Source organism: Esox lucius, chromosome 14 (genome assembly GCF_011004845.1).
Source record: "Esox lucius isolate fEsoLuc1 chromosome 14, fEsoLuc1.pri, whole genome shotgun sequence".
In the NCBI taxonomy this organism is placed as follows: Eukaryota; Metazoa; Chordata; class Actinopteri; order Esociformes; family Esocidae; genus Esox; species Esox lucius.
In genome coordinates this window covers 16388105-16411256 of record NC_047582.1, presented here as the reverse complement: position 1 = coordinate 16411256, position 23152 = coordinate 16388105, and the positions used below count along the sequence as shown (strand labels likewise).

Genomic DNA, 23152 nt, shown 5'->3' with positions numbered 1-23152 from the left:
GGGGTAGACCAAATCTACACTTGCATATTACAGCATGTTCCAGTGCTCTATGGAGATGTTGGAAATGGTCGACTGACATCTATCAAATAAGAAGTATTTGACTTACACCACAATTTCAATTCCCCATTTTTGTGTTGTTGTTGTGACAGAATGATTTCCCCCATTCAGCTAATCCTTCTTTCACAGCATTCTATCAAGCAGTGTTTTTCAGGGGAGAGCAATGTAACTAGATGATGCTTTACATGCTGGTTTACCCTGCTCACCCTGGTGAGAGATTTGCCTGCATAGAGACAGATCAACAATTACTTCAAGCAATTTATTAACTTCCGCAAATCTTAAATATTCATCTTTCTTACCCTTCAGGTTTTTATGAATTTAAGACACTAATTATAGGACTATACATGGCTAGTTCCTCCAGTGACAAAATGTTATACATTCAAAATCATATTTACAGATTATATTTATAGACTAATAGAATAAAACCAATTCTTATTGGGAGCAACTTTTCTAAAGCCTTTAAAATACTCATGACCCCTGGGATTAAATGAACTAGAAAACTAGAAAGTTGTGTAGAAGAAATAGGTTTCGTGACTTTTTTTCATTCTTTCTGACAGTTCGGCTGGAAGCTTCAGTTTCTCCTCGGCCACCGAAGGAGCTGCACCAGGTACCCCTCCTCTCTCTAATGTAAAGTAATGAACAGAAGGCTGCTCATTACTTTACATTATTTATTAAGTGCATTAGTCAGAGGTTTTCCAGTGTCCACCATGTTTGGTAAAACTGTCTATTTCTATCTCTCCCCAGTGAAGGACACAAGTAAATTCTCTTTCGGCAGCACTGGCAGCAGTGGGAAGATTTTTGACTCCTTTGCCCCCAAGACGAGCTCCTCTGCCTTGGGGGGCACTGGTTCCCCTACACCTGTTCCCAGCATGTCAGGGGAGCCTGTCAGGCCCTCAAACCCCCCTACACTCAGACTGGAGCCCCAGGGTCTAAAGGTAGTAGGAGGAGAGACCCTGGGGAGTTTCTCAGGTCTGCGCGTGGGCCAGGGGGATGAAGACAAGCCTTCAGCGGCTGCTTTTAGCTTCGGGCTGCAAGACAACGGCGCGGCCCAGTTTAGTTTCGGGTCAACCCTCCCGCAAGTGAAGCCGGCCGAGTCTGCGCTTGGCGAGGCAGATTCTACCGTAACGGACTTATCCAAGATCGCGTTCAAGCCTCCGGTAACCAAGCCTGCCTTCTCCACGTCGGCAGCTACCTCCTTTAGCAGCCTCCTAGCAGCACCTCTCTCCTCCTCCCTCCCCCTGGAGAAAGATCCTCCTAAAACCTCCACCCCCCTGTCAGACCCCACTGTACTCCCAGACCCTGGTCCCTCTCAGCCCGGTCCCTCCATAAACCCTCCTGTCTCTGAGCCTGAGGTCTCCACCACCCCAGAGGCCTCGGTCACCCCCATCCCGGAAAAAGCCCCAACGCCTCCAGCCCCTATCCCCAGCCCAGCCACCACGGTCACCTCCGGCCCCACCGTCACCCCAGCCTCCGACACACTGGCAGACCCGTCAGCTCATGGCCCAACCGGAGAGACCGTTGGGGTTGCGGAGAACACACCTGCCCCTGAGGCCCGACCACCCGCGGCCAACCTCATCCCGGATGCCCCGCCGCCGGCTTACCACGCCCCCGTCTCTGACAAACCTGCTTCCATCGTTGCCCAGGCACCGGCTGTCACCACAGATAGCACCACCGTAGCTGCGACCAGCCTAACCCTGGTGATCAACACCACAGTCCTCGCCTCCACCACCCCCACGCCATCTGACTCCAACGCCGCAGCCTCAGCTACGGGCTCCATATTCGGGACTGCCGGCGGCTTCGGTTCCACCAGCTTCGGCGCCCCCCCTAGTTCGGGCCCCGGGGTAAGCTTTGGCAAATACGCGTTCGGACAGTCTGTGGGCGGGTTTGGTCAGCCAGCTGCGAACTCAGCCGGCGGCTTCAGTTTTGGCCAGTCTGCATTTGGGTCCGCCTCAGGATTTGGACAGGCCACAGCTGCCTTACCGGCCGCTACCGCCAGTACCGCCGCTGCTGGGGGTGGTCTGTTCGGAGCCCCCACTGCAAGCAATGCCAGCAGCTTCTCCTTTGGCACCCCCAGTGCCAGTACAGCTAGCAGCACGGGCACAAGTCTGTTTGGGCAGCCGAGCGCTACCCCGGCCTTTGGTCAGCAGAGTGCCGGGTTTGGACAAGGATCTGTGTTTGGAAGCAACACCACCACAACATCATCCACTGGCTTCAGTTTTGGACAGCCTGCAGGTGAGAGAGTGAGAGTGTGTATTTGGGTGCGCATTAATACAAAGTACGTTTTTAGCCTCTGCGTTCCATCAGAGAACTGGCAAATGGTTTATCCCTAGATTTCTGCATCAGTGACATGTATTTTGTTTGGCAGACGGCTCAGGACAGTGTTTTAATGGACAAACACAACATGGTAGAGGAAATAAGAAATCAAGCTTTCTTGACAGAGGTAGATCTGCTTATCACCGAGTCCCATCCAGTGCCCACGCGCTCAAATTGATGTTTATTTTCCCTCTATGGGACTGACTGAACAGCATCATTAGGAAAGGCATTCATCACATCTATTAGGATAATGCAGCTTGGCAAGGAGTCCTCTGTTCTCTCATACAGGCGATGTAGTAACAATCCATCTGGGGTTGGTAGGATCTGCTGGTGCTGTGCTGGCAGAGGTCAGGCCTTACTGCTATGTGTGGATGGGGATGTATCCTATGATAAATCGATACCGTAATTAAAAAATAATTGTAGTTAGATGTTCCAAACAGTGCTGAACAAATGTCTGTTGTAGAGAACACCATTCTTTTTTCTTTTTCTTTTTTTTATCAGTTGTTACTGTATGTTACTAATGTGATACTACTGCTTCTTTTTTACTTTTGCCCTATTTTACTTCTCCCAAATTTCATGATGTCCAGTTTGTGATCAATGCCCTACCATGTTGCTGCAGCTCCCATCAGGCTCAGAACAGTCTATGTCAAGGTGTGCTTTTTTGAAGCACGTCCCATGTGGTTCCAGTTCTTATCCGCTTGCTCAGTTAGGATGTCTAGACAGACTTACGCAGCGAAAGAACACATTCTCTGCCCTTCTGCCTGGGTGGAGCTCCCAGGTGCCCAAGCCACCACAAGGCATCACTAGAGCACCATGAGGCACGACAAACATATTTAATGAGCCCCCCCACCACCAACCTCCGTGCACCGCTGGGCTAGTCCGCAAGGCGCTTTGGAATCCTGGTCTCGTAGATGTCATTAAGGTTGGGGATGATGTAGAAAAGCACATCACTATACCTGCAACCCACCAACACAATGTTCTACTTTGATAGCGATATAACAAGTCCCTGCAATGTGTTTTTTGAGGACATACTAAATCTTATTAATTAAGCGCTAGTGTGCCTTCAACATAAGAATTTGACAGCTATGGAATATAACCCAGCTAAGTCAGAGGTCAGAGTGTCGCCCAGACAACCCAGCAGCTGGATGTCCTCAGCGGGTTAGTGGGGTCAGCGAGGTGGGAGGAGGGGGTTGTAGCCATGGGATCTGGTGTGGGGGCTCTTATGTGGTGGAGGCTGACCACCGGGCTTGTTCGTGAGGTGTGGCAGTGTGACTGAGAGACTATCAGGGTGGTGCAGGCATGTCGGGTGGAGAGCAGGGAGTTGCCCCGTTCCCAGGGATTCTCTGAATTGTCCGTCATGCCATCAGGGGTGGGGTGGGTCGCAGGGAGAGACAGCTGAGTCCATCCCAACTCAGCAGTTCCAGCAGCAATGTCCCTGTCTGTCCTGACCACTCAGCCTGGGCTCCCACCTGATCACTTGTGTTTAGCCTGTGTGTCAGCCTGGCCATAGGAACGCACTGCAAATAGCCGAGGTAGGTTTACACTTCAAAGGCGCGTTGTTTAATGCCCCCATATGTACATGAGGAAACTAGTACTGGCTTGACTTATGTTGACATTGTTCAGATTAAACAGGGTCAGACTGTCAGGGAATGTCAACCGAAGAAAAGGTAACCCAGTCTCGTTTGTCTGGAACAAATTAGGTTTTAATCTGGCTTTCTTAAACTAGTGTTTGGTTGCTTTTTGTCGCTTTTTCCGGTGTCACTTTTTCTATGAGAGCAGCCCTGGATCAGACAACAGTTTGTCTGCCGACCTCAAAGTAGCTTAAACATGAATGGCATTACCCTGCATCAGAAGATGATAGTGAATTCGACATGGCTCTTTATCCATAGGCAAGAGGTGATTGACATTAGTTATCGGTCACGTGTTGTAGAGAGACAGACAGTAATGGCCAGAGAGCTGCTCCAGGACCACAACAGGTGTCACTATTAATGGCCCTAAAATTCCTTTTGAGTCTAGATGTGTGTGCTTCATTCCCATGGATTATTTCTGGCCCTTTATCACTTGCCTGTTATTTCAGGCAGCATATTGTCAGTGAAGCTATGTGAACTAGAGAACAGAGTTTATTTTTGTGTACATCCGATAACTGTGCCCATGAACCCTGACCATTCACATTTACATATAGACTGTTACATTATGGAAAAGGCCAGTTATCCCCCATGAATGATTCACTTTTGTGTATTAAGTAGGTCAGTATGGGCCATATTGCAAAAGGCTAACCCTATGCACTGACTACATAAAAAAGAAGCTTGTGTTAGATACGTTTGCTGTTGGTTTTCCTTCCTCTGACATTGGCTGGTATAGAGGTCCTGAATGGATGGGAGCTTGGCCTCCGTGATGCTCTGAGCCATGTGCACCACTCTCTGCATTGCATTTACGGTCGTCAGAGGTGTTGTTTCCATACCAAACGGTAATGCAGCAAGTCGATATGCTCTCTGTGGTGAAGCTGTAGACACTTCTGAGGAGCTGGGTTCCAAATGCTGAGTCTTTTAAGTCTGAGTGGTGGTTGTTCAAGCACTGTGCTCCCAGGTTACTGACCTCTCTGTCGCTTGTGATCTGGCTTACTACTTTAGGTTCATCAGATGAGGATACGTTTGTGCGTGGCCATGCATGAATACTGAGATCAGGATGGGGCTAGGCAAACAGCCCCCATAGGGCCTCAGTGTTGGGGGTCCAGGTGACTATGTGAAGCTAGGTGAAGTGGGAGGTGTTCAGACCCAGAATCCCGTTCTTGCCCAAGAATTTGTAGGGCACTAGGGTGTTGAACGCTAGAGCTGTAACAATTCCAAATGTTGCTTTACAATTAATAGTCTCAGAAATAATTGCGATTAACAATACAATTGTCTTTTGGTCAAATTGAAAAAATATAAACAAAAGTGTGACCATGCTTTGACTCTTCCTACTCCTCTCCCGCAGCACCGATTTGCCACTACGCAATATCTCTAATAGCCTGATAGTAAACTAACTTCAGCAAGCAGTTGTTGTTTCTATATGACTGATAGTGGTAGAAACAAGAAGGAACATCTAAGTTTACAAAACGAAACACTGCGACTCTTTTTGAGCAAGCAATCATTCGAGGTAGGCATAACTAACGTGATCGGTAGATGCCGGACTTCATCATGATCAAGTGACGACGTTGTGAGCAAAGTATAACATTATAATGGCTCCAATCTTGGCTAGCTAGTGGAAGTGACAGCTCGTCAAGCGAAACACACTTTTCTGTAGTCTGACATACAAACTGAACTAGACAATTAGTTGTCTATTTAGCTATTGCAGTTTGCATATATGAATGAAATCGGACGAAACGCGATAAAACATTCAACTAGTTAGCTGACTACACAGCTAAATATTTCCATTACACATTTACACAGGGTTACTATTGCCATCTAAAATAGATTACCAACATTTCACAGCATCAAATATAGACAACACCAAACATATATCCGCAGTGTATTTGTTACTCACCACGACATCATTGTCGATGTCATTGTCAAATGACAGCATAACCTTTTTCATTTTTTTTAAATTAATGACAACATCCACGGGAATACCGTAACACATTTTTATCAGGACGATTTTGTGAATTGCGGTTAGACAATTATGGTGTTGACGTGAGCCATAACCTTCCTAATTTGATGGATACAGATTTGAGTCCTAAGAAATGGTAATCATTTAGACGATATTGTGGAGTTTCTTTAAAATGACTGCTAGCAGTGAGTGCCCTTGCACACACGCGCGCGCACACACACACAGCTCAAACATTTTCACACACTCATCATTTCTGACCTTGAATTACCACACAGGCATCATTCGTGAACATGCATATATTTATTAAACAAGTGGTTACATCAACTGTGTCTTTTCCTTATTTTCGGTCTTCTTCCCTCTAGCATTTGGCAGCTCCTCCACTACACCTGTATTTGGTCAACAGCCTGGTGGTGGGACTGTCTTTGGACAGGTAACTGTCACATTTTACGGTCTCTACAAAATAGATGACCATCTCACCAATTCCCATGTCTCCTCAAATGTGCTACACTCCTCACATACACATTACTATACTACTATTTAGGTAGTTGTTGAGAACACTCATCAGAGGCCCATGTACTGGTGAATACCTATCCAATACTGATCATTCTGACTATTTATGATGCCATCCCAGCAGCAGCCATCCAGTGGCGGGGGTCTGTTCGGGTCTGGCTCTGCCCCAGCGACGGGAGCCCAGCAGGCAGGAGGAGGTTTTTTCAGTGGCCTGGGTGGCAAACCCAGTGAGGACGCCGCCAACAAGAACCCCTTTGGTACTACCACCCCAACAGGGGGCTTCGGACAGCCCAACCAGACAGGTGAGAGGACCCCACGAGGACAGAAGTGAAAGGACTCGTTAAGGCAGCGCTTGTGGCTAACGCATGTTAGTTGGCAGCTTTACCGGTTGAAGTTGCAAAAGTGTGTACTGTCTTCTGTTGGATCTCTTTCAACCAGACGTAAGAGGTTAAAATATTAGTGTTTTTAGAAATCTGATCATATGTTGACATGGAAATTTTACATCACAAAAACCTGGCATTTTCACAGGGGTGTGTAGACTTTTTTTTATATCTACTGTATGTATTGCAGACATTAAGGCTTTTTTTTTTACATTACTCTACATTTTGTGAGACATAGAAGAAGACTCGAGCCGTTAGTTTTTGTTGTGTAAATAGCAGATATTGATAGCCTGAGACGCCACCTTCCAAGCATGTGCCACATTTTTGACCCCATACCTGACCCCCCCCCCCCCCCCCCCCCCCCCCCCCCATTTTGTTGCAAGTGTGAAGACATTTGTGTCAGTAGTGTATACAGTGTCTATGCCCTTGCACACACATCGCTTGATTTCCCCCTCATTTGACTTACCAAATCCCACCTAGTATGTCCCTGTTGATTGGTATAAATTGAAATGCTATGGAAATTATTCAAACTAAGATGTCGATCTAGCATTTTATTCTATCTTGTAATGCAAATAAGCCCTTATAATTACTCCAGAGTTCTTCAGATGAGAGCACAAATATTTGTTTGCATGAAACCGTTATCAACACAGGTTTTTTTTGTTAACCGTTACCGGATATAATATTTTTTTGTTTCTAAATAGCCTTACGTAAATCGATTTTCCTCAGCTGTCATCCGTGAGCTTTAATCTTATAAGCAGAGGAGTGATTTAGCCTGTTAATGCTGGAGGCATCAACCGCGTATGTATCTGTTCTGTCCTATCTTTGACACAGCACCAGTCTGCACCATCCTCTATAGCTCACAGTCATATGCACTGCTCAACAGACACAGGCTTTATCTAGTACATAGGCTGCTATGTGGGTTTTTATTCCTCTAATGCACACCAACCCATATCCAGAATGTAATCATCAATGTTGTGTGAATGTGTGTTTAGATTCAGGCAAATGTTCTCTTGACAAATCAAGTGATCAACATTTTAAAATGTGTATTGTTCCAAATAGTAGTTTTAAGATGATCAACGTTGTGCAGTGAGCTTGTCTGGTGCTTTAGAATTGCCCTGAATAATAAAAAAAAAAGAGCTGGAGTTTTAACAATGTGATTCATTTTGTTATCAATGTTAATGAAAACATTTCAAAACATTTCGTTTCTCAGTGATACAGTACTTGTTGGCGTGATCAGTTGAATATCCAAGTTTGTGTGCATTTGACCCACCCCCATGCTGTGCTTCAATACCCTCTGTGGTTAAAATTGAAATGGTGCAGAATTCTGCTTATTGCCATCTGAATATGTATAACCCATTTCAAAGAGACTATGCTTTTAGTAATGTATATCCATTGCATGCTCAAAAATTTGACTCTTATGTGAAATGTCAAGCACTGTCACTCGTCTGGCTTTGTAGAACATTTTCTTGGAATATATTCCTACCCACATTTGTGTTTACATGGTGTACACCATAAGCCTTTAGTTAAATTCTTGAATTGTAGGAATGTAATGATTGACAGATTCACACAACTTCCTGTTTCAGATGTTTTGTATACAAATGAGTCAACCGTCATGGCCTCAAACAAATCCAAATGAACCATGTATAACCTGTTTACGTTTTGCTCAGATTTCTTTTTCTCTGCCCTCTTAAATTACTTTATCTGTGGTGATAAAGGACATGTTCTTTGGTTTAGAACCAATCGTGTTACTGCTGTGACGGTTATTGATTTAAGTAATTTCACATGCCACACCCAGGCAATAGGCTATCAATCAAACCGCGAGTTGTGTTCACACAAATGCAAATATAAGCGTTTCTGCGTTTCACTGGTATTGACTGGCCATCAACGTTTCCTGGTTGTAAGCAGACTTCAATATCCTGAATTAATAGAAATATCCAGCTCTTGTGATTATGAAACATCAGACACTTTGTTCTCAAGAAGTTTAGCAAGCTCCTGAAAATCTGTAAAAACCAGTACCACCCCTAGTTTGAAAATAATAACTTGGAGGTGGGAAGATACTTTCAGGCTGTAGGCTTTACAAAGCAAGAGAAAATTAATCAATCTGGCTGTTCTGCGATGACACGGCCGATGGGAACATTGTTGAGACCAATGGCACTATTGGAGTACACATCTGCCCACCACTAATGTGATCGAGCAATGTGTGAAACAAAAAGGGCAGAATCATTGCTATAAGTCTGTTTGTTTTTCGTCAGACACAAGGCTCAATCAATGTCTTTGGTCAACTTTCCCAATTCTGAATTTCAGAAATACTGCTGTGCGGCATAATTTTGTCTGAAATACCTTTAGTCACTCATAGTTATGTAGAAAGACTTGAAATACACACCAGAAAATGTGGATTTGACCTTACATAGAGAAAAGCTCAGAAGATAAAGACAGGGAATTATAAGTCCAGCAGTACCGTCTCTCTGTAATGACACCCCTGAAACTGTATTTCACCGCATCGTTCTAAAGATGATCTATGGTGCATAGAAGGGGAGTTAGACTCCTGATTTTTCTTTTGTGATTGTAATTTTGAAATGGATAATCTCTGTAAACGTCGTCTTTGCTCAGCAGCTAATAGGCAATTGTTCAGGCTTGCTACATCTGTCTTTCGATGACCAATTGGAGAACTTTTCTTTATCACGGTTTCCTAGTAAAGCTGTCCTGACATTTTCAGCTACTTGATGATGCGGCAGTGGCACCTTGCAATATTGACTTTACTACAAATACGCTCTTTATCTGATGTCTGCCCTACAGGAGGAACTACCCTGTTTGGAAGCAGTGGGGCGAAGACCTTTGGCTTTGGCTCCCCAGCATCGGCATTCGGAGGAGGGGAGCAGAAGCCCAGCGGGACATTCAGCACAGGAGGAGGCAGTGTTGCTGCCCAGGGATTTGGCTCCTTCTCCACCCCCGCCAAACAAACAGGTGTGTAACACACAGTGCCTATAGAAAGTCTACTCCCCTTCACATTTTGATGTCTCTGTGCCTCATTTTTGTGCGTAGAATTGTATTCTTAGCATGCCCAGTGCAAGGTGAATTGTACTGTGTTCTACCTTCTACGTAGGGTGGCGATCTTACTCAGTCCCTGTCTGACTTTGTATGTTTAACTAAAATATGTGCTGAAGATTCCACAATCAAGGTTTTCCTGGGTTACTGTTCATATAATGTTGTTCCAAGACACCTTCGCCTGAATTCGCCTCAGATTAAACCGGATTGTAAAACATTTGTTTACATGATACATTTTTAGAAATGCAGCTCCAAATTTATGACTCACCTACTAGTATTTTGGAAGATAACAAATAATTTTTCTTTATAAATGTTTGATGGGAGCGCATGCTATGGCCAGTCTTCTGCGTCCTTGATGTGTGTGCATCTATGCCAATGTGCGTATCCCATTTGTGTACTAAAAACATTGTGGCAGAGGCAGCAATGGATTGAGGGGTTGACAAAATGGTCCTAATTGTCAAAGCCTTGGTTAAGGTGATCAAAATGGACCTGTTTTATACACCATACCATTACCCATCAATGTCTTTCAGTTAAGATTTGTATTAATAATTGTATTTAATCTGAATTGTTTGTTACATTAATTCATCTCTTGGTTTTCACTGCAATTCTTAAACTTGTTATATATTTCAAATTGATATAACCTAGCCTTACTGTGCGAGGATGCTTTAACATCCTTAATCTACAAGAAAATAAATCAGACAAGTTCTATTTCCTGTTCTAAGTTTAAAAGGAACTGAAAGCAACTGATTGTGAGTTAGCAAATCACATGCAAACGTGGCATCGGTTTCACTCTTTTCAGAAATACTTTCTTTTGTTTCTTATTAATTCAGCTCTTACTGTTCTAAACTGGTCACCACAATTTTCCATTCAATTATGCATTTTAGTAAAAAAAAATATGTGGTCCTTTGAATAATTTGCCTAAACATTAAATTCACTGGAATATGTTAGGTAACACCATTGCATTCAAGTGCATGTAACATTTGAATCTTTACTCTTTCCTATTTTCTGTGTTTTGTACACTGTCAGAAAACCAGTATTAAAAATAAATGTAGTCATCTAATAGCACAATGTTCACACATTGCTGTAAAATACAGTTTTTTGGTCTTTAGTAGTTTGACCAATGCCTCATTAACCTGCTTCCCCTTTCCCTCTTGAGCAACCGGTTAACATTCTCCTGTTTCAGCTGTATTTTTATCTTCCTTGTTAAGATCTAAATGATCCAGCAGTCTAATTTTGAAAGGGTTTAGGCACTAGAGATAAGCCAGAGTTACAGGTTTAAGAAGGTTTAAGTTACTCTTGCAGTCCAGCGAAACCAGTGCTCATCTAATAATTGGTTTTTTGAATGGATCCAAAATATCATTTTAAGGTATGCAGTATAGAGAAAAGAGACAGTGCTGCTTCATCTCTAGCATCCTGCCTCTGGGGGTGACGTGTGGGGGGTCAGAGAGAGGCGGGCGCTGGTGGATGACCGCGCGTGCATCACGTCCTACCTGCCTGGTCCATAGTGGCAACAACACTACCCCAAGTCAGCTGTCCCCAGCGCATGTTTTCAGAATACTCCGGGACACTGGGGTTTCCGGTACCACTCTTGGGTCTGTAAATGCCTGTTACTGGCCAGGCAACGACCAGTGTAACCCTATTGTTACCCTAGTCCAATGAATTATTCAGAGTTCCATGCTTATCTAAAAGCCAGGCTGTAATTTCAGTGTTCCCCTCTCTTTAACTGCCTCTCGCAACCCCCCTCCCTCTTCACATCCTGGTGAAAAGGATGGGAAATCAATTCCTATCATGGCCCCTTTGTGTTCTGTGTAGCAGAATACTGGCATAGGCTACCTTGTCAAACCACAGGAATTATTGACTTGAGCCATGATATTTGTTCAGTGGTCAGACATGTCTGTTTTCATATCACAGTATCTGTTTTTTCTGGCCTCTGTTGAGCCCACAGAAAGATAAAAGTAACTTGAACGTTTGATCGTTTAATCAAACACTTAAGTCTAATCAGAATTGTTTCTGCAGCTTTTTAATGAGCATTGGGCCTATTACATTATGTAAGAGCCGTTGTCCCTGAACAGAATATTAGTGAACGGACCGAAAAGTACAATTATTGTTGGGCCAGTTTGTTTGTGGGCACCAGCAGGCGTGATATACTCAATATGGAGGAAGAAGATACATTTTGCCTCTGTTTGCACCTGTCATGAAAAGACATGTCTCCTTACACATTTGAGCACAGGTATTTAAAATTCTGCCTCTCTCTGTATCCTTCTAGGTGGTTTTGGGAGCGCCCCTGTGTTCGGTAGTCCTCCTGCCTTTGGGGGTTCCCCGGCATTTGGGGGTACAGCGGCATTTGGCTCCGCCCCTTCTTTCAGCAGTCCCATGGGCTCAGGCAGCAAAGTGTTTGGAGAGGGCACGGCAGCTGCCAACGTGGGTGGATTTGGGTAAGAGAGGCCTGCAGAATGTCTGACAATGTTTTTCTGCAGCAATATTGTCTTGATTTCTTTCATGCATATTTAATAAGGACCGGAGGCGGGCTTGGTGGCCTGTGATGACAGAACTATGCCTAGGCTGTTGGGTAGCTCTGCATATAGCTCTGCATATAGCTCTGCATATAGCTCTGCATATAGCTCTGCATATAGCTCTGCATATAGCTCTGCATATAGCTCTGCATATAGCTCTGCATATAGCTCTGCATATAGCTCTGCATATAGCTCTGCATATAGCTCTGCATATAGCTCTGCATATAGCTCTGCATATAGCTCTGCATATAGCTCTGCATATAGCTCTGCATATAGCTCTGCATATAGCTCTGCATATAGCTCTGCATATAGCTCTGCATATAGCTCTGCATATGTGCACCGCAGCCAGGCTTATGGCTATAGAAATGTTATATTTTTGGAACCGTGCTGTCATTGTCAGAAAATAAGAGTAGAGCGTTTAGTCTGCCTGCGTGATAAATTCCTACAGCAAGACCATCTAGCTAGCCAATTTGTCTTTCTCTGCGGGGAACTCTGTAATTCTCTGCTCGCCGTCTGAAAAGCCCCTAAAAAACATCAATATGGGTGAAGGCTTTAGCCGCCTGAGGGGTTAATCAGGCAGCACTACCACGCGTTCCAGCACACTGACCCCTCCCAGTCACTATTTTCATGTTCACACCTGGAGTTCATCAACGGTCCCTGACAACTAAGCAATACCCTGCCAAGCTCAACCTCATCTTTTAGCCTGGGAATATCACACTAAACCCCATTCAGCTGAACTGCCATACATGCTTGTGTGCTTCATCAGCTGTCAGTGAGCTTGATTTGATTTTACAAGTAGTTGAGTACAATCTCTGCTCTCTGCACAATCTGTTCTTTTTAAACATCTGAATACATCAGATGATGTGACTCATTTGATGTAACCGCTCAGACCCCCTTAGGAGTCAACCTCTACCCTCATTGTAAGATTATGATAGAAAACTGGATTATTCTTCTGTCCTACCCCCACCCCGCAATCTGCTGGGTACCTCTTCCTTGCACCAAACCATGGAGCCATGCAGTGCTAGATTATTCCACCCAGATTATCCCAGTGTGGGCTCATGTGCCTGCAGATTAGGATGGGCTGGTTCCCCCTTTCTGTATATCTTCTGTAAGAAGCTCATCCAGCTCCTGGTGGAATGTACGGATCTTAACGGGTCTAACGATTAACATACTTCATACCTTAAAAGTATCAAAGGCTACTTCATACATAAACCAAAAAATAGTTGACTAATAAAGGAACTTATTGACTTGATGTCTTCATTGACTACAGAATCAGTTAAGTCTTATTGACGTCTTCGTTGACATCTCAGCAAGTCTTATTGACGTTTTCATTTTAATGCGACATTGACAGTTTTCGCTGGCCCCTGGTGGGACGTAAGAGATTTCGAAGGAATTTACCTCTGGCCCTCAATTTTCATTTCAAAGTATGTTCTCCTTCTCTGTATGGTTGTTAATAAGTAGGTTACAATGCATTTCTCTTCACTGTACGATTCTCAGAGGGTGGTTCCTTTCCCCTGAGAATGTGGTCTAGCCACACCCAGGGGGTCCTTAAAGGCCCTTATTGGTGGTACAGTTATCACAGAAGGGCTGAAGCCACTGTTCTAAAAGGAATAACCAATGAACCCTCCTCCCCCTCTATCCTTCACCGTTCCCTCCAAAATGTGCCCTAACCCTAGTGCCTCTGGCCTGTTTTCAGGCTGTCAGGAGGGTAGTCTTGTTCTGAAGTTTTTCTGCCATCCTCTTACTTTTCTTTATTCAGGTTTCAGTCAGGGTTTAATCTTATGGAGCTGATAATTGGCAACATGCTTGGGTGTTGGGTCTTTTTTTTTCCCTTTGTCACTTGTCAGAATTGTGTTCGGTCTTGTTTTTCCATGTCAGAGCGATTTCCCCTCCCATCACCCTGATGTGTTGTTTTCAGGGAGGAATATCACACTTACTTTTGTAAATGCCAGTGGTAGTTCAGTTGTTGTCCAAAGCCCCTTGTTGATGTGTTGAGAGATCAGGCACCTCAGCTCTCCCTATAGCCAGTGAATGTCACCCTCCCTGTTCCCCAAGTTGGTCTTCAATTTAGTGCTCCGACTATGCAGCCCGATAAGTCTGGTCCCGGATTGAGCTGAGGGCGTGTCAGCCAACGAGAGATTGGCTTCTTTATTGGGGTGTGAGGTCATTCTAAATTTCTGTCTGGGTCTGCTGCCTCCCAGATTAGACCCAGAAGAGCAGAGCAGCTGAGCTGGCTGGATGGTTCAGACTATTTTCTGCACCCTCTCTCTCTCTCATTACTCTCTGTATGTGTCCCCGCTCTCACTCTGTTGTTAGGGCGCTTTATTCCCTCTTGTCTATTTGTAACAGTCCTACCTCGTCTTTTGTTCCGTCTGTTCTCTGACAACCGTCACAGTCACACAGATGCCACAGTCTCTGTCCTTCAGCCTTCGTCCTGGTCTTTCTGCTGATGTTTGATTACTCTGCTAAACTAATCCTGGAGGTTGGACGGTGTCACTGGCGCTGCGCTTGTCTGTCTCACCTGGGGTGCCTGCTGTCTGCATGGCAGACCGAGCTTCCCCTCACACTTTTCTGCTACGCCCCAGAACACTCCCACTCTCAGCTTCCTGATGTTGTCCCGGCTTCCACACACACACATCCCAGATTCATAGGGTGACTGCTGTGGGAGCAATAGTCACATATTCTATTGTATTTCAAATGTAGTGTTATTGCAATGTGCTTTTGGCTCTGGTTTGTTTCCAGGGCATGCTGTTCCTCGGTATGTTTTAGGAGCTTCTGCCTGGGTTACTGTATGAGGGAAACGTGGTGCCCTAGTTCTGCTGAACCTGACCATCTTCAAACACCTCCAATATTGTTAGGGTGGTCCGGACTGGAGTAGAAATTGATTGAAAAGAGGATATGTTACCTCACCAGAATCCTTTCCTCATATCATTCTGTCATTTTTTATTTGTTTATTAATATGTTGTTAGAATTGAGTATTTTGTTTTTCCCTCTTTACAGCTTCGCCTCTACTCAGCCAAACACACCATCCTTTGGTGCTTTGGCCTCCCAGAATGCCCCATCGTTTGGTAGCCTGGCCCAGCAGCCGGGGCCTGGGTTCGGAGCTCCTCAACACAGCGGCTTCTCTGGGTTTGGACAGCAGGGAGGAGGAGGTACTGCTGGCATCTCAACCACTCCGTTATTTCAGATCAGTGCAGAAGACTCTAAACTATTGCGATCCACCCCAAGCCCTGTCTGACATGTTCTCCCTCTGTCTTCTCATTGTTTATCCCTACAAACCGTATGAAACCACTCCAAAACCCAACTTCATATCTCCCTGTGCAGTTTCCTCCACACTCCCCCAGCCACGCTAATGAGGGACAACTAAGCCAGAGCTCAATTCCCTGATTGAAGCCCTGCTAGTGAATCCTTTACCCTATTCCCCTGAAGCCGTGCCAGTGGTTACCGCAGCCCGTTAGTGACCAGTTAAATAGCAGTCTATTAGCCTAGTGTCTAATGTGTACAACTGGGTCTCTAGATTCAGGCTAACCCTAGGCTAGCTGTGGGGATGGTGGAATCCCACCAGTGGCTCCCTATTAACCCACATTCCTGCTACAGGCTCGCACCACCAGACTAGCTACTTTGTCCAACTACCAGAATAACGTTTGTACATGGCCCAGTTTTCTCAAATGGGAAGAGAAGGGTGGGATGACAGCTCGTTTCTCCCTCACACTCTGACACTGTCTCCCTCTCCCTTCATCTTTGTAGCTCTGAATATGTAAGATGCACAGAGAGCGCCGCTTATTCCGTCTAGAATACCATCACTTAACCCTTTCAACACACTGTACGACTTGGAGCCTGTTTTTCCTTTCCCTCCACTCCTGCTCTGGGGCCTTGAGTGGGGTCTTTGCATAATGTCAGTTTTAGTTTTCTACCTCTGATCTAGAGGAACTAGAGCTGCAGTCATATTATTTAGCTTTCTGATTGACTGGGTCTGTGACTGAGGCAAATTCTAGTAATCCTCCTGGTTTGTCTCTTCCTGTCATTGTCTTAGTTTTACAGAATTCTTCCTAATCAATAATAGTGTAGTTAATCTTGGTAAGAGCATCTGCTAAATTACTAGTTTTACAGTAATGTTATCATTCATTTTACTGTTGTTGGTTCTTTTACAGGCTTTGGTTCTGCTGGTAGCTTTGGGTCTAATCAGTAAGTATTTGCTTTTCTGTTTTAGTGTTTGTGTCCATGCGTCTTGGTGCTTGAGGGTATTCATGTGAGTGTTTGACTCCTGTTTGGAGGTCTGACCACAACGTCCTTCTGGCAATCAGAGGGATAGCATAAATTCACATCAAGCTCTTCTACAAGCTCATAAATCCAAACCCCCACCTTCAGACCCCAACTAATTCCTCCACCCTGGCTTCTGTCCTCTCTCTACCACCACCTTCTATCTGTCAACGTGTCCCACTGCCGCTACCTTCAACCCTTGACCCCCTGATCCCACTGCCTCCCTATCTTCCCACTACCCCCGCCCAGCTAGTGGAATGCCATCTGAAGTGCTCAGGAGACTGTGGCGACATGGCCCGGCTCGGAGAGGCATTGACATGCTGTTAGATAAGCCCATCATTCTTGTTCTCTGCAATCCACTTCACCCTCCTCCCTGTTCGGTCTTTTCTTCCAGTCTTCCTCTCCCCTCCTAACGCCCCTGCTACGCTAAAGCCCCAGTAGCCATACCTCGAAAGTCACCTTGTTGTCATGTCCCTCTTGGAGGTCTGGGGAGTGTTATATAGCAAAATGGGTCTGCTTGATTCTTTTTTTTCATTGGATGTTACATTTTAAGGACCCTACCTGTTTATAGACTGGTATAATCTCCCAAATGTTGGTTTTATTTTTATTACAAAACATATTTGCTTTCCTATTGACTAGTACAAGTTCCACAATATTCTATAGTACTTCTTTTGGCGTATTTTACATTGCAGTATCAGAACCTAACCTGCGGTCACGTGGATTAGATTAAATGTGGTTATAATATCCTTTACAAAAAGTCTGATTTGTTTGGATTGGTCTTTATACATGAGAACATGTACCATCGGGAGAGTTAATTATCTGGCTGTGTTTTCTTAATTAATGGCTGATGCTCACATTCATATTCGCTGAAGGCAAAGCAATGGAAACGATTTAACTGTCACTCATTCTGCATTTCTGTCCTGACTTCGTCATCTGCTCCTCCACCCTCCTCACACACTTCGTTGCTCCCTCTTTCCTTGCCCACTTTTCTTTCCTTCGATGATCAAATATGTTGTTTTTAATGGAAACAAAGTGCTGTGAATGCAGAGAAGGAGCTGGTCTTGAATGAACTAGAATCTAGATGTAGGACTAAATAAATACACTTTGACACAAGCCAACATGCCATTGTACTTTTATTGGTGCATAAGTTTGAAAGAGTCAGCCTTAATCTCTTAAAAGGATTATAACAAAGATTGAGAATACTTTTTTAAAATGACTTTATTTAAAACTGCAGTAGCCAAGTCAGTTAAATACTTTCAAAACTGGCAGCTGAAATGGTTGGGACTCCTTGAAGGACACCCCAACACATCTGGGCATGACTATTAAATAATGGCAGGTGACTTAATTACCAAGGTTCAAATCAGCTATGTAAATTAGCCACCTCATTAAAGCTTAGCCGATAGACAGAAAGAGACGAAACCACTAGCTGTAGGACATATTAACTTTGGAGCAGGGTGAGTGAATAACTAAATACATTTAAAACCTCTACAGACCATCATGTCTTTAGAACCAAAACTTCACCATGTGGTTGAAGTGTTCACTCTGAAAACCTTGTTTTCATATAGACAACTTAAAGCTCGTAACTACAGCTATTATATGTTTTTCTCGACTTAGTTCTCTTCTTCATCCCATAATGCTGATAACAATCTTGGTGTAGCTTCATTACAATGTTGCTCTGACTTCATCTGGACAGATCTCATGCCTTAATCCCTCTTCTCCTTCTCGTCCATCTGTCTTTTCCCCACTCCCTTTCTTCCTGCTTCCGCCCACCTATGCAACAGCCTCTTTCTGTGTGTGTGTGTGTGTGTGTGTGTGTGTGTATTGTGTTCCCTTCAGGACTCTGATATATGTTTCTGTGTGTACCTCCCTCCCAGTTCTGTCCTGTCACACAGCGCTAGTTGTCGTCATGTTGATCAGGCAGGGAAAGTCGGGGGCTGAAGGGAACAGTCCAAACAATTACACACGGTAGCTAGCTGCCCCACCATTCTCCATTTTTCAGCAACCTCTTTTTTTTCTTTTTTTTCCTTTTTGGTTTGTCTTCATTTTTTTTCCAGATCTTCACAAACGTTTGGAGCCAGTCCGGGTTGGAGAAGCTAGTTTTTGTAGACCCCCATGGGCGAGTGCATCCCTGGTGTCTGACCAGCAACACTGCTCTCTGCAATCAAGCTCTTTGAGTAGACGTCACTTAATGGGAGACGGGTGGAGACAGGGTTGGTGGATGGCGGGTGGAAGGGGTGTGGTTGGGATGTCAGGTCAAGGCTAGATGTTAAGTATGTTGACTGATCCAACTGTTACAATATGCTCATGGCCGCGTGGCCTACAACCAGTTTGAATGTGTGTTAGCATGAATTCAGTAAGAGGAACCTTTTATCACTGATGTTCGTCATCCACTGGGCCAAAACTCTAAAACCGAATTTAGAAAAATACTATTGACGCAAACCTTCTTGGAATGAGTAGGATCTTAATTATATTGATAATACATTGTCTGTCACATACTGTTTATCAGCTTTACCGTTTTATTCAGCTGTCCTGCTTTGCTTTAAAATATTTCAGTTACCAACAATAGTTACCAACCACCTTGTTGTTGGCACTTTGAATCAGGAAAATATCTAAGCTTTCTTTTAACATTGGATATTTGATGTTCCAAGCTTTAGTAGTCAAGTTCTCAGTTTAAAAAAAAAATGTGTGTATTTTTTCAGCAAATGGGATAAAACAAAAAAGTTAATTATTCTCCAATACCATACGTTGTTTCTGACTAGGCAAGACTTGGGCAGGTTGTTGATTGAAGTATTTGCTTTTGACTGTGCAAAAAGAACTGTTATATGACAAGAATGTATTTTTCTTTTTATAATGCATACTTCTAGAGCCCCCTATTCCTATAAAACATATATTTTACAACTGCAAAGTGGGAAATAAACTCAGCTGTTCTAAATATATGTATGTAATGTAGTCTTTTTTTGGGCCACACCTAATGATGAACACTAATTGATCACCTGTGTTTTTATGCCTTCAGCTAATTTCCTCTTGTATTTTTCTGTCTTTCTGCTTGTCAAAACAAGGATTTCGTATATGATTAACCTACTGTTTAGGGTGCCCAATAATGAATGTTTATGTATTTAATTTGCAAACCTTGGATTTACTATTGGAATCTTTAGTGGCGAGGAAGGTGGTGCTTCAGACTAGTCGGTGGCATTGGCAAACGGCAGTCTGGTGAATGTAGTCATTTGTTTCTGCATGGAGAAATAAGAGGGAGCTCTGGCCTATGTGTGGACAGTGATGCTAAATAGCGTCGTACCATTGGCGTGGTGTAGCCGCTTGTTGCACTTTCACTGGCCCTTATTAATGAATAGGTATTTGAATGTAGGCCTAAGACATTTCAGGAGTATGGATAGGCTGGTGTTGTGGTGGATTCCAGTCATGTGGATGTCTTCATCCATGGTCCCTGCCATGGAGAATGTTGCCCTGTTTCCTTATCGCAAGTACTTGACTGAATGTTGGGCTGGAGTCCTTCTAGTTTCCCTCAGTAACACTGTAATTCTCCTCTGGAGACAGCCAGGCTTGTTGGTCATACACTGGTCAGGGCAGCTTAATTAGACATGGAACTCTGTTTCTAATAAAGCTGAATGTTTGACATAGCAAATTTAGTAGTTGCTGTATAGTCGATTTCAGGTGTTTTAAATAATGGAAATCTGAATGAAGAGTGTTAGAGAGTGAACCCGAAAACTGAAAAAGTACTAAGAAAATTGATGCTTGCGTCTCAAATTTAAGCTGAATAGAATCAAAAGCAGTTAAGTTTATTAAAAAATACTTCTAGCTCAGAGGTGTCAAACCGGTTCCACGGAGGGCCGAGTGTCTGCAGGTTTTCGCTCTCACCTTGTACTTAATTGACTAATTAGGTCACTAATTGGTTCGTTTCTACCCCCACCTGGTTGTTTAGGTCTGAACTGGGAACCAATTTAAAGGAAAACCCAAAAACCTGCAGACACACGGCCCTCTGTGGAACCGGTTTGAGACCTCTGATTTACTCCCTTGTCTTCATTCCAGCTGTTTTCTTGGCGGCGTGTCTGGAAGCTGTCTGTCACTAATGTACTAAGCCCACTGAATAGTAGACGCTGAGCTGTTTTCTTGGGGGGGGGGGGGGGGGGGGGGGGTCAACGAAAGTTAATGTACCCAAAGTCCTATGTAGTATTTAAAGCTATGGCACCTGTCCTCTTTTCATCAGTGCTGTGCTACTTTTAGGTTGTGGTCAGGTTATTGGCTCCAAAAAAGCACTTAATTTCTTTACAACCCATTGAACCGATCATATTTATTTTATAAAGCCCTTTTTGCATCAGCGTTTTATCACAGTGCTAATTAAGATGCCCAGCCTAAAACCCCAAAGAGAATCAACCGGCAGGAGTTGTTGCACAGTTCCTTTGGAAAAACTCCCTAGCATAGAGTAAACCCCGGGAGAAACCTAGAGAGCAGGCCGACTGATGTGTGGCCAGTTCTTCTCTCTGTGCAGGTGAAGATCATAAGCTTACATGACCTTTATGGGCCACGTCAATATTTCTGCATGTTCCGATGACCAACGGGTCAATTTCCCAGGATTAATCCCAGGATTTTTTTCAACTTGATCGTCTTTGAAGTCCCTGTGACTCTTGTAGCCTCAGAGGCGTGGTTGCCTGTCATTTTAGATGGATAGAGAACTCAACTTGGATGAAACACTTTGAAGTACTGGGCCATCTACCATTTTAAAGTGAAATTGGTGGTACTCTTTGGCTGAGCCCTCCTGGTGTCTCGAGTGAACTCGTGTTCAGGTCATCAGGAGGAATCAGGTAGTGAATTGTATTGTGAAGAAGATTCTTCTAAATGCCTTAATAGCGTTGCCGTGCTCTCAGATGCTTGCAGTGTCTATTCAAGTGTTCCAGTAGAGGTGGTGTTTGATAACCGCAGTAAAAATATCCCTGTCACCCCACCACATACTGGACAGGCTGGGAGGTGGTAATGAGTGTGTAACCAGTAATTGCTGTAGTGTAGCTCTGGCTAGCAGCTTATTTTATTATGTAACTACGTCCCGGCAAAAAAGCACATTAGAGGCTTGAAATTGACATTCAGTGAGAGGTTTGCAAATTCTCACTTCGAACTGCTGTGATTTATTAAAGCCTAACCTTCTGAGGCATTAGAAATGTACTTTGATTATGGGAGGCGTGTGGTTACAATAGTGTCGACTGCAGGGTGGGCGATCGTTTAGGCTCGAGGGCAGCATGAAGGTTCAGAAAAGTCACAATTGATCAAAAGAAAATATACAGATTCATGAAAAATGAGACTATCTAGTTTCATACATTTACTGGTTGTCTGAAGTGTTATTATTATTATTATTACTTTTTTCTTATTGTGATTTCCAAAATAAAAGTGAATGGGTTTGACCTTGCAGAGGCTGCCTGACCTGGTTGACCTCCAGTCTCCTGGCTCCCTAGTACTCTCCGAGCAGCACCATACCATATATGCATGTATATGATGTTACTGGTCGATGTTCCCTTCACATGGTCAAAGGTGTTGAAATGGTGTGCATATGCTTTTTAGGGTGCGGGGAATAGACAGTTGGCCCTGCTCCTACTCTACATGGCCTGTCCTGTTTAGGATAGTAAGGTTGAGTTCAGGAAATCCCTTTCCTCTAGGGCTTTTACAGTAATTGCATCCAAGCGTTTCAAATGTGATTGTCGTCTGTGTGAGGACGTGTCACTGAAATCAGCCCTGCGGTTCAAAACTAACGACGTCAGCCAGCCAGTAATCTGACGAGCGCCACAATACTGAGAAAACGGCATCCATAAATCAGTCTGTGTGCTGTGTGGGTTTCTGTGGATGTATTGATTTTTCCTCTGTCGGACTTCGTGAATGAAATAAATCATTATTTATGTCCATGCTCATATCTGTTACTAGGAGGCTGTGCTCATTTTCTTAGGTTTAACTTAAGAGGCTTGGCTGTCACTCTGTTTGTGGAGCCTGGTTGTAGTTGTATGAATGCACAGGTGGAAAAACTGTCTTTACTATGAAAACAACTTCTCATTGTCCTCCCCTCCGAATTAACTGTTATACATATATGGCCTGGCTTTAGGTGGTTTGCTTTGAGTTCAGTGGATTCATTTCAGCCCCCTTAAGAATATCAAGTAGGAAGTGGTTTGGAAAATGATATACCCTAAAAAGTGGTTTCTTTCAGATGATCCAGTGACGTCGCCTAATCGAGGAGGACGCAAATGGTGTGTTTGCAAGTTGAGAACAAACCTACTCCAGTTGATAATGGATGCCTGGGCAGCCATGCCGTGTCTAACCCTGATGTTTCTGTGCTTTTACAGACCAAGATGGCCTGGACTACAATAAAGAATCTACACTTTGACATTTTTGAGGAGGGAAATCACTTGTTTTTGCCCACGATATGTTTATTATGTAGGCTTAATACTTTTATGTTTATTCACAGGGAAGGGACTAATAAAACCCCAATATGATGTT

The 23152-nt window shown here is 44.0% G+C and overlaps 1 protein-coding gene across 4 annotated transcripts in view; it reads left to right on the top strand.

Annotated features, from left to right (window-relative positions):
- Positions 1–23152, top strand: part of nup214 (nucleoporin 214) — a 50332-nt gene extending 27180 nt beyond the window's left edge. Inside the window, exons 28-37 of one of the 4 annotated variants that reach the window (XM_020053421.3) lie at positions 615–664; positions 802–2289; positions 6318–6385; positions 6587–6767; positions 9642–9809; positions 12157–12325; positions 15404–15555; positions 16555–16588; positions 22863–22902; positions 22999–23046. In XM_020053421.3, the coding sequence (XP_019908980.3) occupies positions 615–664; positions 802–2289; positions 6318–6385; positions 6587–6767; positions 9642–9809; positions 12157–12325; positions 15404–15555; positions 16555–16588; positions 22863–22866 (2314 nt within the window). In that variant the 3' untranslated portion in view covers positions 22867–22902; positions 22999–23046. Of the gene's footprint in view, positions 1–614; positions 665–801; positions 2290–6317; positions 6386–6586; positions 6768–9641; positions 9810–12156; positions 12326–15403; positions 15556–16554; positions 16589–18717; positions 18863–22862; positions 22903–22998 lie in introns of those variants that run through there. The other 3 variants (XM_010877986.5, XM_010877985.5, XM_020053419.3) reach the window with 3 other exon arrangements.